This window comes from Microplitis mediator, chromosome 1 (genome assembly GCF_029852145.1).
Source record: "Microplitis mediator isolate UGA2020A chromosome 1, iyMicMedi2.1, whole genome shotgun sequence".
Lineage (NCBI taxonomy): Eukaryota > Metazoa > Arthropoda > Insecta > Hymenoptera > Braconidae > Microplitis > Microplitis mediator.
The window spans coordinates 27,270,979-27,290,902 of NC_079969.1; the positions used below are offsets into that span (position 1 = coordinate 27,270,979).

The following is a 19,924-nucleotide window of genomic DNA, read 5'->3' on the forward strand; positions in this document are numbered from 1 at the left end:
GGTCGAGTTAAACTCTCGGTAAGTACCGACACCGATGTGACTTTATATCTGACATTATCTCAATTTATTTACATAATTTACATGCTTATTAATTTAAGTACAATAGTATAAATAAATAAATGAATACAAGCAGTGTTCATTCCAGCACTGGATAATACTGAATTGTCCATATAAATTTAAATTTAAATTTAATTATAAATATAAATAAAAGCAGGGATTTAGTTTTCATCTCACAGATCAACGTCTTTATTAAAAAGATCTAACGTGTGGTCCCTGTCTTCAGAAGCCGCGCGAGTGGGAATAATAATTTGGGTCGTTGTGAGACTCTCCAAATTTGGCGAACTACTTGTCTGAGGAATTATTTCAGCAGCAGAAGGTACCGAGTCGATTGTCTTACGTCTCGATTGGGTTGACCCCAGTGGCCGCTTCCATCGGAATATTTTTCTCTTCTTGCTGCTGCTGACGGAACTCTGTCGTCTCACTAAAAATCTTGACCGGGACTTCTTCGGCTTCGCGGTGGCAGAGTTTGGGTCCTCGTACACTTCAAATGAGTTTCTGTGGGCACCTGGAAGCCTGTCGGTGTCTGGAAGATGTTCCTGGGAGAACCCTGAGTTGAAGAACCCGTGGAGGTCTTCGTTGGGTTCGTCGGAACCGCAGCTGACGCTGATTGAAGGTGGCGGGCTCTGGATCGAGGAGGACTTGGGACCAGAGTCGTAAGACAACGTACTTTCTTGGAGATTCGTTGCACTGGGCCAAGGTCGGACGTTTACTTTGGCCAGCTTCGATGTAGGAATGAGACGCTTGCGATTCAGCTCCAGCCACTGGAACGATCGGGAATTTCTTTTCACGGGCCCGGGGGTGTGCTGCCGGTCGAAGGATTGCTCTGGTAGCGGAGGCTCTACTGGTTCTGAATTGTCCAGCTGAATAATTGTTTCGGTAAAGCTTTCAGTCTTTTTTGGAGTCGCTGAAGGCGACCCGATGATCTGGCTAAAACAAATGTTTATAATTTTATTACTGAGGCCAGAATTTTTTCCTTGATTAAAAAATATGAAGATTAATAATTAATGATGTCAAATTTTTGATTTTACGGCGGAAATATTGGTCGTATAGAAAAATTTTTTAAATAAAAGTTGTTCAAAATTCAATTTTATAAAAAAAATGTCTCTTGTAATTTTTCCTTAGGATTAATAAGGAAGCCGTAATTTCAAAATTAAGATTTTCATAATTAACAAAAATTTGAATCATTCATTATGAATCTTAATTTTGGAATTACGGTAAAAATATTGGTCGTATAGAAAAATTTTTCAAGTAAAAGTTGTCCAAAATTCAATTTTCTAAAAAAAATGTTTCTTATGATTTTTCCTTAGGATTAATAATGAAGTTGTAATTTCAAAATTAAGATTTTCATAATTAACAAAAATTTGAATCATTCATTATGAATCTTAATTTGGGAATTACGGTAAAAATATTGGTCGTATAAAAAAATGTTTCTAATAAAAGTTATTCAAAATTCAATTTTCTAAAAAAAATGTCTCTTGTGATTTTTCCTTAGGATTGATAAGGAAGCCGTAATTTCAAAATTAATATTTTCATAATTAACAAAAATTTGAATCATTCATTATGAATCTTAATTTTGGAATTACGGTAAAAATATTGGTCGTATAAAAAAATGTTTTTAATAAAAGTTATTCAAAATTCAATTTTCTAAAAAAAATGTCTTATGTAACTTATCCTCAGGATTAATAATGAAGCCGTAATTTCAAAATTAAGATTTTCATAATTCCCCAAATTTTGAATCATTCATTATGAATCTTAATTCTGGAATTACGGTAAAAATATTGGTCGTATAAAAAAATTTTTCAAATAAAAGTTATTCCAAATTCAGTTTTCTAAAAAAAATTACTCTTGTAATTTTTCCTTAGAATTAATAATGAAGCCGTAATTTCAAAATTAAGATTTTCATGATTAACAAAAGTTTGAATGATTCAATATGAATCTTAATTTTGGAATTCTGGTAAAAATATTGGTCGTACAAGAAAATCATAAGAGACATTTTCATAGAAAATTAAATTTCCTACAACTTTTGTTTAAAAACTTTTTTTATAAGACCAATATTTTCGCCGGAATATCCAACATTTGAACCATTCATTTAAAAATTAAGGCGAAAATCTTGTCCCTATTTATAACTTATTATTTTGTTGATGATGCTTACCGCCTATTGGTAACAGGACTTTCATTTGGATTTGTCGCTAAACTAACTGATGATGTTTTAGGTGTAGGCACATGCGTATTTTCATCTTCTTCTTCAATAATATCTGGTAAAAACAATGTTTGTTTTTCTTCAGGAACTCTATTCAAAAATAAATTTATTTGTCAATTAATAAATTTTTATTTTCAAAATGTTTTTCCGAGACTTAATATAAAAAATGATATACTCACGTCATATTAGCAACACTTCCACGATAAGTTTTACGTTTATAAGCGGCAGCAGCTTCAGTGTAAGGTAAAATAATATTTTCCGAATCAAAATAAAAATCTTTAACGAGAGGCGGGCATCGATTCATAAGAACATCGACCCCCAGATATGATACTTTGGTATGACGATCAATGAGCCAATTCAATTCAAAGTCTTCGTCATCGTCACCGAACGGATTAATCAACTGCTCGGCGACCTGGCAAAAAAAAAATAAAAATCAGATAAATTTATGATTAATTGCCTGAAAAAAAGTAATTAGTTGCATACTTTGAGCAGACCCATGTAGAAAAAAAATTGCAGGATAGTAAAAATAGGCAGGTAGGCGTCAAGAGGCATTTGAAAAGGTTTCTTGGAGCCCTCGATGTACTGTCGCCCTACGAGAGCCACGACGAAGAAGCTGTAGGTGGCCAGAGTGACGACCTGGGTGTAGACAAGAGGAATCGAGACCCAGTCGTAGCTCCAGAGCAGTCCGCATTTAGATCTGAAGTCGTTGAACTCCTCCATTATTATTTTGAGGCCCTGGGGGTCTGGCAGTCGGTGAGTGCGCCGCGCTTCTTTAAGCAAATTTATAAACCAGGTGCAGGGAATCCAGTAGGTGTTGAATTCCAAGCTCGGGACTGACTGGAAGAGCTCCAGTTCAAGAGCAGTCATGAAACCCGAGTCGACGACATGTTCTAGGGTCGGGAACCGGCGTTTTACTGCTGAACTTATGGATCGCAGGACTAGGATCAGTGACAGGTTGAGGTATCGCATCAATGACCGACGCAGCATCCGTCCGTATTCGTCGTTGCCTGTCACGTATAGGGCTACCAGGTGCATCACTCTGAAAATTATTTTGTTAAAATTTTTTACGTGGCTAAAACTGGCCCTCAAGTGGCCACAGGTAATAACCCGGGTCGAAAAAAAATTTTAATTATGACTTAAAATTTAAGTCAAAATCCTTCAAATTTCAAATGAGTTAATTTTTTTAGTCAGGGTAAAATTTCCATAACATTTGACTTTTTGTGGCTTAGTTAGGATCGATTTAAGACAAAATAAGTCACATTCAACTAGATTTCGAATCGATACCCGTGTAAAATAATTTTTTTTTCATAAAAATTTTAGATCTGAATTTTATTTCGAAATTCAGATCGTGACACAAATATGACTTTCATCATGAATTTGTATAAAGAACTTTAATTACGACAAAATTATGACTCAGTCAAATTTTTATCCAAGTGATCCAAAGTTCATTCATTAAATTAATTTTACAATCGAAACTGATTTACGTAAATCAAGTACTTGATAGGAGAAATTTATTGGTAATTTCTGAATCGATAAATTTGAAAAATCGTAAAAATTCAGTCAAGTTTCTATCGAGGTCATCCTGAGTCTAATTCAAAGACATAATGAATTAATTTTAGAATTAATATGGATTTACTAGACGAAAAAATGGAGTAAATTCATGATGAAAGTCATATTTGTGTCATGATCTGAGTTTCGTGATGAAATTAAGATCTAAATTCATTATGAATGAAAATTTTTTTTACACGGGTAACCAGTTGTTTTTTTAAGACAAAATAAGTCAAATATAAGGCAATGAAATAATTTAAGCCAAAAAAAGTTAAATTAAAGGAAACTAAACAATTTAAGTCAAAAAAAAGTCTAATCTAAGGCAAAAAAGTTAAAAAAAGTCAAGATTAAGTCAAAAAAAGTTTAAAAAGTTAAAATGTGGAATACAGTTGTCGGCATATCGACGACTTCAAAGGAAATTAAGTTAAATCAAGTCAAATTTAAGATTTTTTTTTACCCGGGAATTCTGTCCTGTATTTAATTTTAAGATTTTTTAAAAAATTAATTGCAAATTATTTTTGTTATTTTTAATCAAATGGAAGAAAAGGGGGCAAGACGGCCCACCTAAAAAAATATTAATGAGATTTTTTTGTAAATTCCTTTTTTTAGTCTAAATAAATATTCGGTATTACTATGAGTAAAAAATTTTTCATTGGGGGCAAAATGGGTCGTGTTAAAAAAATTAAAAAATTTTAGGAAGCTCATTTATCAAAAAAAAAATTTTTTTTTACCGAATATTAAATAAAAAAAAATGAACTGTCAAGTATTTAATTTTAAGATTTTTTAAAAAATTAATTGCAAATTATTTTTGTTATTTTTAATCAAATGGAAGAAAAGGGGGCAAGACGGGTCACCTAAAAAAATACTAATGAGATTTTTTTGTAAATTCCTTTTTTCAGTCTAAATAAATATTCGGTATTTCTATGAGTAAAGAATTTTTTATTGGGGCAAAATGGGTCGTGTTAAAAAAATTAAAAAATTTCAGTAAGCTCATTCATAAAAAAAAAATATTTTTTACCGAATATCAATTTTAAAAAAACGAACTGTCAAGTATTTAATTAATAATAAAAACTAAAATAATTAACTTACTTATCAGGCCAAGGAATGGCCATATACTGTTGCCACCACCGTCCAGCTACATAAGCAACATAAAATCCCAGAACAAAACTCAGTGGTATAAGACTAACAAATGTATCACAATAAATAACAAGTTTCTCGAACTCCCTGTAAAAAACAATAAATTATAAAAACCAGACTCTTATTTCCTCGATTTAAAAAAAAAAAAAATTACCTTTTGTGAGATATCGTCAAAACATGTCTATAGATAACAGAAATAATACCAAAGAAAAGCAAAAAAAGTAGTAATTCTCTGTAAATTAATTTGTAAAGAGAACCGCGCCACATAAAAAGCAGCCTCGTAAATCCGCCGCTCGTCGAGCTTGCGACCTCGTACTGATACGAAACCGTCATTATTTACAATTATTAATAATTTTTTAAATTCAAATTTATTTCTCCCATCATAAATAACACCCGCTCCAAATTCTCCGTTCATCATGCCATTAAATTTCTTATATTTCTTATTAAAATCCCATTTAATTTATTTTAAAAATAAAAAAACTCCATTTGTTTTTCACCCGGCCTATTTTTTCCTCTGCTTTATCAGTTCCTTTATATATTTTTTTATTTTTCCACAACAGCCGCAGACTCTCCGAGCTTTTGTAAAACACAGAACCAAGTGGGAGTCGCTGATATCACGTCATTGTCCTCCTCATCGAGCTTTAGTTTCATTTTCAACCCACTTTTATTCATCAACAAGTAAATCACTATGTAATGAATATATAACCGTCCATTAAACAGACCTATATATATATTTTACCGTAAAATCAATTTATCACTTCACTAAACATTTAAATTATATTTTTTTCCATTTAAATCCAACACTATTCAAATAAAATTAAATAATCAGGAGCTTTAAATAATTGCTTTAAAATAGTCGAAGGTTTAGAACAGTAATTTGGCCCAGGCATCAAGAATTAATATATATATATACAAATATAAAATAAGATGAGATGAAAGACTGGTGTCTCATTAAAGATCAGCCAATGTCGTATTTTTTAAATAAATTTTTAGCTTAAACTCAGCAAGAAAACTATTTGCCAAAGCACGTGTCGACACAAGAATGTCTAGTCAATGAAATATTTCTGGTTTATTTTTAAAAATCTCCATAAAAATAAATAATAATAATAATTACCGGATTGTAATAAAAAAAAGTGATCTGTCATTAATAAATTTACCTTAGAATTTAAATACAAACGTCATTTTTTATCCTAGATTAAGGATCGCGGGTAATACAAGGCTTGGCAATCATGCCAGTATTCACCGATGATAAATATAGCCAGAGGTACAGACACTGTCTAAGTCTATAATATAAATATAAATATATAAATTTATATAAAAATAAATTACACAGGTGCATATACTAGTAAAAATAAGTGACTTTTTTTTTTTAATCGATTTCCCGCGGACTCAACCGCGAACTTCAATGCACTGACTTGGAAATTACGATCACGGTTTCACGATATATATATATATATATATGTATATATATGTAATAATAAAAATAAATATTATGCATTTGTTATGACATTTGGAGTACTGCAGGTTAAATTATTATTTCATGGTAAGATTAAATAATTTAGCTATGGAATAATACAATTTATCAATCATATATATATAGTTTATAATAACAAACACACATGTAATAATATTTTATATGGCTTAGATATTTTAAAATCTAGATCAACTATTTTATTTATAATTTAAACCACTTAATTTTTGAACCCGACTTTTAAAATTTGAAATTCCGGAGTTTAAATTTAAAAATGAATAGACACTAGACTATTTAATTTTTGAATTAAAAAATGAATGGAATAAATATGAGAGTATTTAACAGCCGCGAATTCAAACAACAACTGTCGCGTTCGGGTTTCGATCACTTACCACCTCTCATGATCGTTTTAATCTTTATTCTACATTACAGTACATACTACGTACCGATATACGATGCTGTTACTTACTCTAGATCACTATAAGACTAGACTTCTCTGGTTTAACTAGAGTATAACTTTTATCGTTCTGTGTTCAGTATCTTCTCTATCTTGAATGTTTTGTGGCAGAAACCCAAAAGCATAAATGTCAAGCTCAAATGGAGATCGTGGGTGTCGATATAATTATTTTTAAAAATAAAATAGACCCGCGGTGGAAATTTATGCCATTGTTTTATTTGTCATTTATCATTTATGATTTACATTTATCATTTGGTATTTTTTTATTATTGTTGTGTAATACCAAGAAAATAAATCGCCTTTGGATATATAGTTTGGATCTTTATATTTATATATATATATTTTTTTAGAGCAATTATTGTTTTGCTGAAGGCGAACAATCGCTCTGAGCATTTCGATTTACTTACACTTGTAATTAAAACTTGATAAACTTTCATGCTTCGAGGTATTTAATACTTGCATATATATGTACATATTTCATATATATATGTGTATTTATATTTCTAGGTATAGATATATTTATTATGACATTAATTTATTTGTGTAAAAAAAATAAATTTTTTAAAAATATTTTATTTTGTCGAGAGGGTGGGGAAGGGGGGAATAAAACATTTTTTATTTTATTTATTTAATAATAAATTATAGTAATTAAATACTAGGAAAAGGCGGGCAAACTGGGTCATTTTAAATTTATCATAAATTTTGAAAAAATATAAATAAATTTATTTTTGAAATTTCTAATAAATAAAATTATAAATTAAATATTTGAATAAAAAATTTAAAAAATTAATTGGAAGATAATTTTTTTTTTTAATTAACAATTAATTACAAAAAAACATGATACTGAAGTTAGCCGACGTCTAATAGTTTTGAATTTTTTCAAAACGATAAATTAAAAAAAATAAAAGCATTTTAAAAAAATACACATATAATTTTTTGAATTTTCTACGCGCGCGTATTTTTATTTTATTTTTCTTTTTCTTAACTGATTTATTGAAGAAAACAAAAAATTTTCTATCGTCTGCTAACTTCAGGATCATCAAAAAAACAGTAACTTTTTTTTTCAGTAATTATGTAATTAAATGAATGAATTAATTAATAATTATAAAATATTTATAAATTTATCCTGTTTAAATGATTGCAGAAAAAAGCGCGCGCTTTTAAAATAAAAAATAAAAGTTATGAATTTAAAGTTTGAATTTTCGCGCGCTTTTTAAATTTCTCAAGCCCGCCAGAAGAGAGCAGAGTAGTAATTGTTATTATTATTATTATTATTTGTTCTCTTGTTTTTTAACCGCACTGTGAAACTGAACTTGGCACCTGGTTGTCTGCAATAATAACAAACAAATAATTTGATTATTTATTAGTCTTATAAAACAAAAAAATATATATGTCAGTAGCGCATATTCCGAAGGTTAAAATATAAATAATTAACTATCAATAAACCTCAGTCATAAATAAATAATTCAAAAAATGAACAAAGAAAAATCAATTGAAATCCAAAAACAAGTGCGCGATAATTCGTCCGATTTGCAGAGCGAATTTTTGGATATGAAAAATTGGGAAGAGCAAATGAAAAAAAAAGACGAATTAATTTGTTCCACTGATGACACTTGTCAGGTAATTTTATGTTATTTAATTAATCATCAATAATTGTATTAATTTATTTATTTAAAAAAAAATTTTAGGTATTGCCGCCAGTGAGAAAGAAAAAAAGTTCAAGAATAAAATCGAAGACTAAAGAAAATGGCACGAAAGCTAAAAGAATAAAAGCACATGATTATTCAGCCTGGGATAATTTTGATGCGGTAATTAATTAGTTGATTAATTAATTAATTAATAAAATGAATTATTAAATTTTAAATTTTGTTTTAAATTTGAATCAGGATAAGGCCTGCGAAGAAATAGACAAAGAAAATGAATCTGAAGATTCTGGTGACGAAGTATTCAGCAAAGAGGAACTAGAAAAAAAACATGAAGAAGCGACAGTTCAAAAAGTACTTGGTAATAAATATGTTACGGAAAAAAAATGGCACGAAGCAATGGCATGTTACAATGAAGCCATTAAAATATTTCCATATGACGCAGTATTTTATGCGAATCGCGCGCTCTGTCATTTGAAAATAGACAAGTAATAACTATATATTTTATTAAGGGCGTTCTCAGATTGCCCCCACTTTTTAAAAATATTTATTGTGATTTCGCTGAGATAGAATTTAAAAAAAATTATTTACAGTTGATATCAATCGGGAGTTGAAGGAAATTTTTAAAATAAATTTTACTCTACAAAATTTGAATTACAAAATTGATATGAAGGTTTCCCGGGTAAAAATATTTTGCCGAAACTATAGAATTTTATTCTGTGAGGCCTAAATTTTGCTCAAGTCGTAGACTTTTGTTGGAAAAGGTCAGAAGTTGGTCGAAAATAGACCGAAATTCCGATACTGAAGTTAGCCGACTAATAATTTTTGAATTCTTTTAAAAGCGATAAATTATAAAAAAAAAAATATTTTAAAAAAATGCACTTGTAGTTTTTTAAATTTTCTACATGTGCATTTTTTTATTTTTTTGATTTATTGAAAGAAAAGTCAAAAATTTGTTAATTGTCTGGTAACTTTTGAATCGTAATTTTATGATACTGAAGTTAACCGGCGTCCGATAAATTTTGGAATTCAAAAAAACGATAAATTATTAAAAAAAAAAATATTTCAAAAAAATGCACTTGTAGTTTTTTAAATTTTCTACATGTGCATTTTTTTACTTTTTTTTTTTTACAATTAATTCATTAAAAAAAAAAATCAAAAAATTTTTAATTGTCTGCTAACTGCAGGATCATGTCGAAATTTTATTATTTTAAATAAACAGACCGGAAATTGGCTGATAAATTGAGTCTGTTTTTTTTCAAGCCCAATTATCGGCCATTTTTCAGCCAGGTGTTCCCTACCTGGGCCTTTTTTCAGCCTAGAAAAAATTTATAAAAGTCTGAGAATGCCCCGAAATTCTAATTAATTAAATTTCTCATGGTTTAATTTTATAAATATTTATTTTCAGTTTGTATTCAGCAGAATCAGACTGTACTGCAGCAATACAACGCGACGAGCACTACGTCAAAGCTTATCATAGACGAGCTACAGCCAGGATGGCATTGAAACAGTACGCAGAAGCTATTAGTGACTTAAAAATATTATTGGGGCTAGAAAATAATAATAAAGAAGCTAAAAAAATGCTGGAGACCGCGTTGAAGTGTCAAAGTAATTTGGAAACAAGACCTATCGCCACTTCAACGCTCGCTGATTCTCCGCTGACAGATAAAAAAAATAATCAAGACAATATTGATGACGCAAAAGTAATTAAAAATAAAATTACTGACGGTACTAAGGGAGAAGGCAAAAAAGTAAAAATCGGAGATGAAAAAATAGAAAACAAAATTGAAGAAGTGGAAAATAAAAGTAAAGAATTAAAATTAACAGAATCTGCGGACGTAAAAAATGATAAATTTCGTCAATGGCTACCGATTATTGACGAAAATGTAGATGTAGTCAAGCCTATCACCAAATTACCTCATCAAAGAATTAAGAAACCGCTTAAATTAATTCCCGTAACTGTAACTGATTTTACTAAATGGTCGAACGTTGATCCAGAGACGGAGAAATGTTGCAAAGTATCCAAGGATACAAAGTCGTCAGTACAAGACGTAGCTGCTGATAAGAATAAAAATACCGGTACTGGTACTGGTACTGTTAATATTGAAAGTATAAAAGATGAAAGTGATGATGTTATTCCAGCGGTCCCGCGTACTTCTGTTCAATTTTGCATCACCTGGCGCAAACATAAATCACCGGAATTCCGATACAAATATTTGAAACAGTTGCCTCCAGACAGTATTCCCAAGTTATTTAAAGACTCTATGGAATCAGATACATTCAGCGAAATAATAACGACTCTAAAAACAAATTTTATTGCTAATAATGATCCAGTTTATGATTATCTGAAATACTTGAGTGAAATAAAACGATTTAGGACACTGACGATGTTTTTAAGTAAACAAGAAAAAGAGGGTAAGTTATAATAATAAGGGTGTGAAAATAATTCGAACTTTCTAATGATGAGTCAATATTCGAACAACTCAAGAATTCACAAATTATTCATAAATATTCGAATTCAAGAATAGACGAATAATTGCGAAATTTGTTTTTTTTTTATGACGTAAATTGGAAGATTATTTGTGATGATTGAAATTTTTGCCAGAGGCAAATAGAGCTCGGGGATTCTACGGTTACCATGGCGCCGCTAAATGACTGCGAATTCTCGTAGAAGACGAAACAAAACTTTCTTATAAAATAAAATTTTTTGATATCTCGCTTAGCTTTCGAAAAAAATGCGATTTTTTTTCAAAGGGAAAAAACTCGAGTGTAAATGTAGCAGACATCAGATAAATTTAAAGTTATAAATAAACAGAGTAAATAATTCAAAAAATAATATTTATAAAAAATGGACTTCTTAATTTCAAAATTTTTTAAATGCGCATTTTTTAAAAATTTTATTTGATTAATTATTTACTCTATTCATTAATAATTTAAAATTTGTCTGATGTCTGCTACATTCACACTCATAAAAATTTCATAAATTTTAATATCTTTAATTTTTTTAAATTTTTTTCCGGAAATTACTTCCAAGAGGACAATTTTGAAAAAAAAAAAAAAAAACGCCTTAAATAGTCCATTTTTGAAGAAGTTACAGATTTTTAAAAAAAAATCTTATTTCTTCAAGTTCGTCAAGAATTCGCAGTCAAAGCGGCGCCACGGAAATCGTAGACTTCCCGCTGATCCGAATTTCCTCAATTCGAATCGAGTAATTTTAAAAATTACAAGTAATTAGAAAATTTATGAGTAATTCGATAATTTTTGAATTATGAGATTTTGTCGAATTAGAAAATTTGAATTTTCGCACACTCCTCAATAGTCGTGTAAAAAAAAATTTACGAGGAATTGTGATATTTATAATCCGTAAATTATTTCAAATTTCAAATTTTTTTATGCGGACTATTCGGCTGCCCAATTTCAAAACACAGTAAGTGAAAAATTTTTCGAAATCGATTTTTTAGAATTTTTAGTTACAGTGAAGTCTTGTGGACACGATTCAATACATATTTCAAAAATTTATTTTTGTCAGTTTCTGTGTTTTGAAATTGGGCAGCCGAATTTTTTAATTTTTTTTTACACGCATGATTAATAATTACAACAATAAAATATTGAATAATAAATATCTAAAAATAATTTTTCAGATCTAACAACTTTATTCAATTACTGCAAGTCAATTGAAGGCCACACCGACACAATTACTGACCTGCGTAAAAAATACGAACTCTAATAATCACTACATTTATTTTTTTTTTTTTCTTTCCCTTTAAATTAAAAATCTAAACTAAATTTAAAAACCTCTACCGCGGCCTAATTTGTCTTTATCATAATTTCCATAAAAAAAAAAAAAGTGAAAATATTTTATCAGAGCAATCGGGCTGAAGTATTTAAATTAATTATCAAGTTAAATTACAATAAAGCGGAATTAAAGCGCATGTGCAGTATGTGGTGTAACTTAGTCACTGTTATCTTTAAGGAGATTATCAAGTACATTCTGCAAATAAGTAATAATTCAAATAAATAATTATTATATTTATAAAATGTCCGTTGACTTTTATTACTTCACCTCTTATACATTTAAGTTACTCAATTATTTAACCGCTAAGTAAAAGCTGTTACTCTACACATCAGTGGGGTATAAATGGGTGTAATATCTGTAATATATATTTTTTATTACTGCCTCAACTCGCGGCGTTAAAACACACTAGCAGTTTATCTCTCAACCGCGCGTACTCAGCATTTACTTCGAATACTCGGTCTAGTAAACGTTTATTTTTATTTATTAATTATTGTTTATATTTTTATATTTATAATGAAATATATTGTGGCATTAGACGTCGGTACCACGACAATAAGATGTCATGTTTTGGATAGTAATGCTGTTACAATTGCATCCGCTACTGAAAAGGTATTTTATTTAAATTTCATTCGTTAATTTGAATTTAATTTTTTTATTTAGATTACAAAATATTCTAGGCAATAAATTGATGTTAAGTTACATCATTTTTACGAACCGTAATAAAATTTTATTTATAATTTAAAATGAAATAATTAATGAAGTTTTTTTGTGTTAAAGGTCGAATTACTTTATCCGAAACCTGCACACGTTGAAATAAATCCCGATCAACTTTGGATGTCAATTATTAAAGTTTTAAAAAATGCTGTACATGGTAAATGAATTATGCATTTTTATGGAATTTAATTTATGATGATACTAAAGTGAACTGACGTTTAATAATTTTTTGATTTTTTTTTTAATTACAAATTATTAAAAAAAAAATATTTGAAAAAATTGCACCTGCAGTTTTTTTAATTTTCTACATGTGCATTTTTTTAGTTTTTTTTTTTTATTTTTATTTTGTTGTAAATAAATTCAAAAATTATAAATTCTGTTAACTTTAGCATCGGTAATTTATAGTAGACAATTTTTGGGCTTGTTTTTTTGAAAAATCAAATCCAAAGAAATAAAAAATAAAAAAATGCACATGTAGGAAATTTAAAAAACTATGAGTGTAATTTTTTCAAATTTTTTTTTTCTATAATTTATTGTAAAAAAAAAAATCCAAAAATTATTATTTTTTATTTTTTTCTAGTATATAGCCGTAGTAACGGCCTTTTACACTTTTTTGCCTTTATATCGCAACTGCTTTACTTCTCTTTCTGCCTTCATTGTGCGGCTGTGGCCCGACTTGTGCTTATACTGTACTGCATCATTACGGTGATGCCCTACAACCTCCCTTGTGCAATGGAGGTGTAGTGGCGTAGGGAAACCACAGAGAAAACCTAGCCAGTACAGTTTCGGTTTGGGTGAAGCTCCAGTGATCGATAAAATTCCCATTTTACCGATCACTGGATCTTCATCCCGCGCCTAACGGTCAGAGACCTTCGTTCGAACCCAACGCGTGGCTAAACGGTCACCCAGCCAAGTAGTGGCCATGCTCAATGCTACTTAACTTCGGTGATCGCCCGAGCCACGCGCGTGCCGAACGGCTGCCTCAGCCGCTCCAAAAATTATTAATTGTTTGTTAATTTTAGGATCATTTATTTATAACAGACAATTTTCGGATTTTGTTTTTTAAAAATCAAATCCAAAATAAAAACTAAAAAAATGCACATGTAGAGAATTTAAAAAACTATGAGTGTAATTTTTTCAAATATTTTTTTTTTTATAACTTATTGTTCAAAAAAAAATCCAAAAATTATTAATTGTCTGTTAATTTTAGGATCATTTATTTATAACAGACAATTTTCGGATTTTGTTTTTTAAAAATCAAATCCAAAATAAAAACTAAAAAAATGCACATGTAGAGAATTTAAAAAATTATGAGTGCAATTTTTTCAAATATGTTTTTTTTCATAATTTATTGCTTAAAAAAAAATCCAAAAATGATTAATTGTCTGTTAATTTTAGGATCATTAATTTATAACAGACAATTAAAAATTTTCGGACTTTGTTTTTGAAAAATCAAATCCAAAAAAATAAAAAATAAAAAAATGCACATGTAGAGAATTTAAAAAACTATGAGTGCAATTTTTTCAAATATTTTTTTTTTCATAATTAATCGTTTAAAAAATAATCCAAAAATTATTAGACGTCTAACTTCAGTATCATTTAAATTTTCGCGCTATTTACATAAAATATTTATATTAAACTCAACTATATTTATTATCTGAAAAAAAAAAAAAATAATTTTATATAAATATCATTAAAACATCGATACTAATAAATCAAGACAAGTTTTTTCCGCAAATTTTCTCACATTATACGACTGATTAATGAAATCATAAAAAAAAGTTGTAGCTATAAAAATAATATTTTCGCCCAGCCAACCGCTGGAGTATTGCTAGTAGTTACATAAGTCCTATAGATAATAGATAATAATAACTGATACAAATAGCCGTAATATAATAATGATTAATTAAAATAATTGTAAATTACAGCGAGTAAAGTTGACGTTAAATTAATCGCGTGTCTTGGAATATCAACCCAACGCAGCAGTTTTATCTCATGGGACTTTGAAACGGGAAAATATTATCACAGGTATTATTTACATAACTATATTATTAATTGATAATAATATACATATATTTTTTCTCATTGATTGTAATCTAATATTCAAAAAAATAAATTAATAAATTAAATTAAAATTTAAAAATAAATTCGTATTTAATTAGAATAATAACATGGAAAGACTTGAGAGCAGATTCAATGGTACGTGAATGGAATTCCTCATTAACAATGAAGAGTTTAAGAATGGGATCTCATATTCTTTATACACTGTCACGTAATAAAAGATTTCTTGCTGGCAGTGTATTAAAATTAATGAATACTCAGGTATTAATAATTTATTACTTATCATTTTTTTTTATTTAATTGCGCACTAGACTGGTAATAAATTTAAAATAATCAAAGTCTAGCGATGGTAAACTTTGACACAGGAATAAATAAATAAAAATTTATTTAAATTTTCTAGATGACCCTGCGCTTAATGTGGGCCTTGCAAAATATCCCTGGGCTTCAAGAAGCTGCTCAGAGTGGGAGTGCGGTTTTTGGTGGAGTCGATTGTTGGCTTCTTTATAAATTAACTGGTAATTTAAACTAAACAATTTGTTAATTATTAACGATCCTGAAGTTAGCAGACGATTAAAAATTTTCTGATTTTTTTTTAGCAATTAAATTTGAAGAAAAAAAAAAATAAAAATATGCACATGTAGAAAATTTAAAAGACTATGAGTGCAATTTTTTTAAATATTTTTTTTTTTATAATTTCTCGCTTAAAAAAAATCAAAAAAATTTTAATCGTCTGCTAACTTCAGTATCAAAATTATTATGAATGATACTGAAGTTAGCAGACAATTAGTAATTTTTTTATTTTTTTTTCACCAAAGAAATTACAAAAAAAAAAACTAAAAAAATACACATGTAGAAAATTTAAAACACAATGGGTGCAATTTTTTCAAATATTTTTTTTTTATTTTTTATCGTCAAAAAAAAAATCCAAAAATTATTAGACATCTGCTAACTATGATCCTGAAGTTAGCAGACAATTAGTAATTTTTGGATTTTTTTTTTCATCACAGAAATTACAAAAAAAAAAAAAACTAAAAAAATACACATGTAGAAAATTTAAAAAACTATGGGTGCAATTTTTTGAAATATTTTTTTTTTATTATTTATCGTCAAAAAAAAATCCAAAAATTATTAGACATCTGCTAACTATGATCCTGAAGTTAGCAGATAATTAGTAATTTTCGGATTTTTTTTTCACCCAAGAAATCACAAAAAAAAAATAAACTACAAAAATACACATGTAGAAAATTTAAAAAACTATGGGTGCAATTTTTTCAAATATTTTTTTTTTATTATTTATCGTCAAAAAAAAAATCCAAAAATTATTAGTCATCTGCTAACTATAATCCTGAAGTTAGCAGACAGTTAGTAATTTTTGGATTTTTTTTTTCATCAGAAATTACAAAAAAAAAAACTAAAAAAATACACATGTAGAAAATTTAAAAAACTATGGGTGCAATTTTTTGAAATATTTTTTTTTTTATTATTTATCGTCAAAAAAAAAATCCAAAAATTATTAGACATCTGCTAACTTCAGTATCAAAAATTATGAGTGAATGTATCAGGCAGACAAGTTAACAATTATTAATATAGTAAATAATTAATAAAACAAAATTTAAAAAAAATGCACATTTAAAAAATTAACAAATTAACAAGTGGATTTTTTACAAATATTTTTTTTTTAATTATTTACCCCATTTATTTATAATTGTAAATTTTTCTCATGTCTGCTGCATTCACGCGCGTTAATTATTTGAATTTATTGATTGGAAATTGAATGTCTAGGCAAACATATAACCGATGTATCAAGTGCGTCGGCGACGGGTCTCTACGATCCGTTTACAATGACCTGGGCACAATGGGCAATGAATTTATTTAAAATACCATCCGCGATGTTCCCACGAGTCGTTGATACTGCAGGAGATTTCGGTACTGTTCCAAAAGATATTTTTGGTGTATCGATACCTATTACTTGTTGTGTATGTATGCAATTATTATTTATTTAGACATTGGCCGGAAGTGAATAAAAATTTCTATGCCCTTTGGCACTCGGGACTCATCAGAGCAGATAAAAAAATTTTAAATCAAGAAAAATTTATGATCCTGAAGTCAGCAGACAATGAAATATTTTCGGATTTTATTTTGAACAATTAAATTTGAATAAAAAAAATAAACTGAAAAAATGCACATGTAGAAAATTGTAAAGACTATAAGTGCATTTTTTTTAAATATTTTTTTTTTATAATTTATCATCTTTTAAAAAATCAAAAAATTATTAGACGTCGCCGAACTTCAGTATCATGAAAAATTTGTATTTTTCATTTTTAACTTCTAGACAAATGATCGATTGGTTTCTAAGTAAAAAAAAATTATTGTAATTTATTTTAGATGGCCGACCAAGCAGCCTCGTTATTTGGCTCGACATGTTTCAATCCCGGTGACCTAAAAGTAACAATGGGCACTGGTAGCTTTTTAAATGTCAACACCGGCACAGAACCCCATGCGTCAGTCGCGGGTTTGTATCCTCTAGTAGCCTGGAAAATAAATTCCGAAATAGTTTACATGGCCGAAGGTGCATCCAGCGACACCGGGACCGCAATCGAGTGGATAAAATCACTGGGTAACTAAATCCCTTAATTATTTATGATATCGAAGTTAGCAGACGTCTAATAAATTTTGAATTTTTTTTTTAGACGATAAACTGTAGAAAAAAAATATTTGAAAAAATTGCGCCTGTAAATTTTTAAATTTTCTACATGTGCATATTTTTATTTTTGGTTTTTTTTTGTAATTAATTTGTTTAAAAAAAAATCCGAAAATTACTAATTCCCTGCTGACTTCAGGATCATAATAATTTTTATATTTTTCATAATAAAATTTAAATCCCAGGGATCATTAACGAGCCCCGTGAAATGTCAGATCTAGCGAATTCAGTTGACAGCTCGGATATTTATTTCGTACCAGCATTCAGTGGCCTGCAGGTAAATTATTATTAATGTTACAAATTAATATTTAAATTACATAAATTAAATAAAATAAAATCAAGGCGCCGATAAATGATCAGTCAGCTGCTACAGGATTTCTAGGCCTGAGACCAACTTCTGGGCGGCCTCATATCGTACGGTCAGTCCTCGAAGGACTCGTATTTCGTATTTTACTTTTGTACGAGTCATTGTGCACTGAAACTTGTCGTAATTACAACAGCATTAGGTAAAAATAAACTAAAAATATCAATATATATTTATAAAAAATAAATATTTAATTTTTGATAATGAGGTCATTAGCAAACAAATGTTAATTAAAATGCAAATAGTCATTTAAATTCTTATTGTTTTAAATTTATCAAGATATTTTAATTACTATTTATAAATTTTTTTACTTAGGGTAGACGGAGGAGTGTCGCAAAATGATTTTATGCTGCAATTACTATCTGACCTCACTGGTTTGCCTGTCGAACGATCAGCAAATCCTGAAATGTCTATACTCGGAGTTGCTTTTCTTTCCGGTCTTCAGTGCGGTAATTAAATCAGCGTTTATTTAAATGCTTATTTATGAGGTTCATTTTATCGTGATGTTTACCTTGATGTATATTTATTTATTCTCAGGTATTTGGGAGAATCGACAGGAGTTATGTAAATTAAGACAAGTTGATAAAGTCTTCCAGCCGGATATTAAACGGGCCAGTAATTATTTGTCAGTAGTCAGTCAATGGAAACGTGCCGTCCAAAGATTTAAAAATTGGTATTAATTTTTACGGTCCACCTTCATATATTTAATAGAATACCAGTACCAATTATTGACACGATTAGAACTATCAGACATTATTATTATTTTTATTACACTGTAAAAAATTACCTCAGTGTTACAATTCTACTCAAGAGAAGTAGCTACAATTCTACTCACTCACAATTTTACTCAGCTTCAAATCTACTCACAGATTTTTTTACTCAGGCTTAACTCTACTCAGTTGTGTCTTTACTCAGCTACAAATCTACTCATTCACAACTTTACTCAGCTACAACTCTGCTCACGTATTTTAGCCTAAGGATAAGATAGAAATTCTTTGTGAGTAGAGTTGTAGCTGAGTAAAGTTGTGAATGAGTAGATTTGTAGCTGAGTAAAGACACAACTGAGTAGAGTTAAGCCTGAGTAAAAAAAACTGTGAGTAGATTTGAAGCTGAGTAAAATTGTGAGTGAGTAGATTTGTAGCTGAGTAAAGACACAACTGAGTAGAGTTAAGCCTGAGTAAAAAAAACTGTGAGTAGATTTGAAGCTGAGTAAAATTGTGAGTGAGTAGATTTGTAGCTGAGTAAAGATATTACTGAGTAGAGTTAAGCCTGAGTAAAAAAAAACTGTGAGTAGATTTGAAGCTGAGTAAAATTGTGAGTGAGTAGATTTGTAGCTGAGTAAAGATATTACTGAGTAGAGTTAAGCCTGAGTAAAAAAAAACTGTGAGTAGATTTGAAGCTGAGTAAAATTGTGAGTGAGTAGATTTGTAGCTGAGTAAAGATATTACTGAGTAGAGTTAAGCCTGAGTAAAAAAAAACTATGAGTAGATTTGAAGCTGAGTAAAATTGTGAGTGAGTAGATTTGTAGCTGAGTAAAGACACAACTGAGTAGAGTTAAGCCTGAGTAAAAAAAATTGTGAGTAGATTTGAAGCTGAGTAAAATTGTGAGTGAGTAGATTTGTAGCTGAGTAAAGACACAACTGAGTAGAGTTAAGCCTGAGTAAAAAAAACTGTGAGTAGATTTGAAGTTGAGTAAAATTGTGAGTGAGTAGATTTGTAGCTGAGTAAAGACACAACTGAGTAGAGTTAAGCGTGAGTAAAAAAAAACTGTG

At 29.0% G+C, this 19,924-nt stretch overlaps 3 protein-coding genes across 6 annotated transcripts; 2 read left to right on the forward strand and 1 right to left on the reverse strand.

Annotated features, from left to right (window-relative positions):
• Window positions 1–230: 230 nt before the first annotated feature.
• On the reverse strand, window positions 231–6,974 carry LOC130666726 (bestrophin-4-like). Of its 4 annotated transcripts, none has more exons than XM_057467970.1 (7): window positions 6,886–6,904; window positions 5,100–5,667; window positions 4,898–5,032; window positions 2,744–3,299; window positions 2,440–2,672; window positions 2,213–2,350; window positions 231–987 (listed from the first exon to the last, which is right to left on the reverse strand). In XM_057467970.1, exons 2-7 carry the CDS (start codon window positions 5,276–5,278, stop codon window positions 231–233), a joined length of 1,998 nt encoding a protein of 665 aa, XP_057323953.1. In that variant the 5' UTR covers window positions 5,279–5,667; window positions 6,886–6,904. The 4 variants fall into 4 exon arrangements, with proteins under 4 accessions (XP_057323953.1, XP_057323945.1, XP_057323962.1 ...); XM_057467962.1 differs by lacking the exon at window positions 6,886–6,904 and adding an exon at window positions 6,565–6,856; XM_057467979.1 differs by lacking the exon at window positions 6,886–6,904 and adding an exon at window positions 6,103–6,512 and having other exon boundaries at window positions 5,100–5,631.
• Window positions 6,975–8,172: 1,198 nt separating this feature from the next.
• Window positions 8,173–12,310, forward strand: LOC130666785 (RNA polymerase II-associated protein 3). The gene is made up of 5 exons (XM_057468054.1): window positions 8,173–8,493; window positions 8,562–8,681; window positions 8,760–9,004; window positions 9,925–10,931; window positions 12,158–12,310. The coding sequence occupies exons 1-5, from the start codon at window positions 8,347–8,349 to the stop codon at window positions 12,241–12,243; spliced, it is 1,605 nt and encodes a 534-aa protein (XP_057324037.1). The 5' UTR covers window positions 8,173–8,346; the 3' UTR covers window positions 12,244–12,310.
• Window positions 12,311–12,787: 477 nt separating this feature from the next.
• LOC130666792 (putative glycerol kinase 5) lies at window positions 12,788–19,126 on the forward strand. The gene is made up of 11 exons (XM_057468065.1): window positions 12,788–12,921; window positions 13,090–13,183; window positions 14,955–15,054; window positions 15,189–15,348; window positions 15,488–15,602; window positions 16,870–17,063; window positions 17,473–17,704; window positions 17,974–18,065; window positions 18,131–18,294; window positions 18,468–18,601; window positions 18,690–19,126. Exons 1-11 carry the CDS (start codon window positions 12,826–12,828, stop codon window positions 18,830–18,832), a joined length of 1,524 nt encoding a protein of 507 aa, XP_057324048.1. The 5' UTR covers window positions 12,788–12,825; the 3' UTR covers window positions 18,833–19,126.
• The last annotated feature ends 798 nt before the right edge of the window (window positions 19,127–19,924 follow it).

Excerpts from the sequence above, each read along its gene's own strand:
- LOC130666726 (XM_057467970.1), bottom strand. The coding sequence starts at position 5,278 with ATGACGGTTTCGTATCAGTACGAGGTCGCAAGCTCGACGAGCGGCGGA. Across the intron at positions 3,300-4,897 it reads GCCATTCCTTGGCCTGATAA|AGTGATGCACCTGGTAGCCC; the intron begins GTAAGTTAATTA and ends AATAATTTTCAG. Across the intron at positions 2,351-2,439 it reads GGAAGTGTTGCTAATATGAC|AGTTCCTGAAGAAAAACAAA; the intron begins GTGAGTATATCA and ends ATTTTTGAATAG.
- LOC130666785 (XM_057468054.1), top strand. The coding sequence starts at position 8,347 with ATGAACAAAGAAAAATCAATTGAAATCCAAAAACAAGTGCGCGATAAT. Across the intron at positions 8,682-8,759 it reads CCTGGGATAATTTTGATGCG|GATAAGGCCTGCGAAGAAAT; the intron begins GTAATTAATTAG and ends AATTTGAATCAG. Across the intron at positions 10,932-12,157 it reads AAGTAAACAAGAAAAAGAGG|ATCTAACAACTTTATTCAAT; the intron begins GTAAGTTATAAT and ends ATAATTTTTCAG.
- LOC130666792 (XM_057468065.1), top strand. The coding sequence starts at position 12,826 with ATGAAATATATTGTGGCATTAGACGTCGGTACCACGACAATAAGATGT. Across the intron at positions 15,349-15,487 it reads TAAAATTAATGAATACTCAG|ATGACCCTGCGCTTAATGTG; the intron begins GTATTAATAATT and ends TAAATTTTCTAG. Across the intron at positions 18,066-18,130 it reads CAGCATTCAGTGGCCTGCAG|GCGCCGATAAATGATCAGTC; the intron begins GTAAATTATTAT and ends AATAAAATCAAG.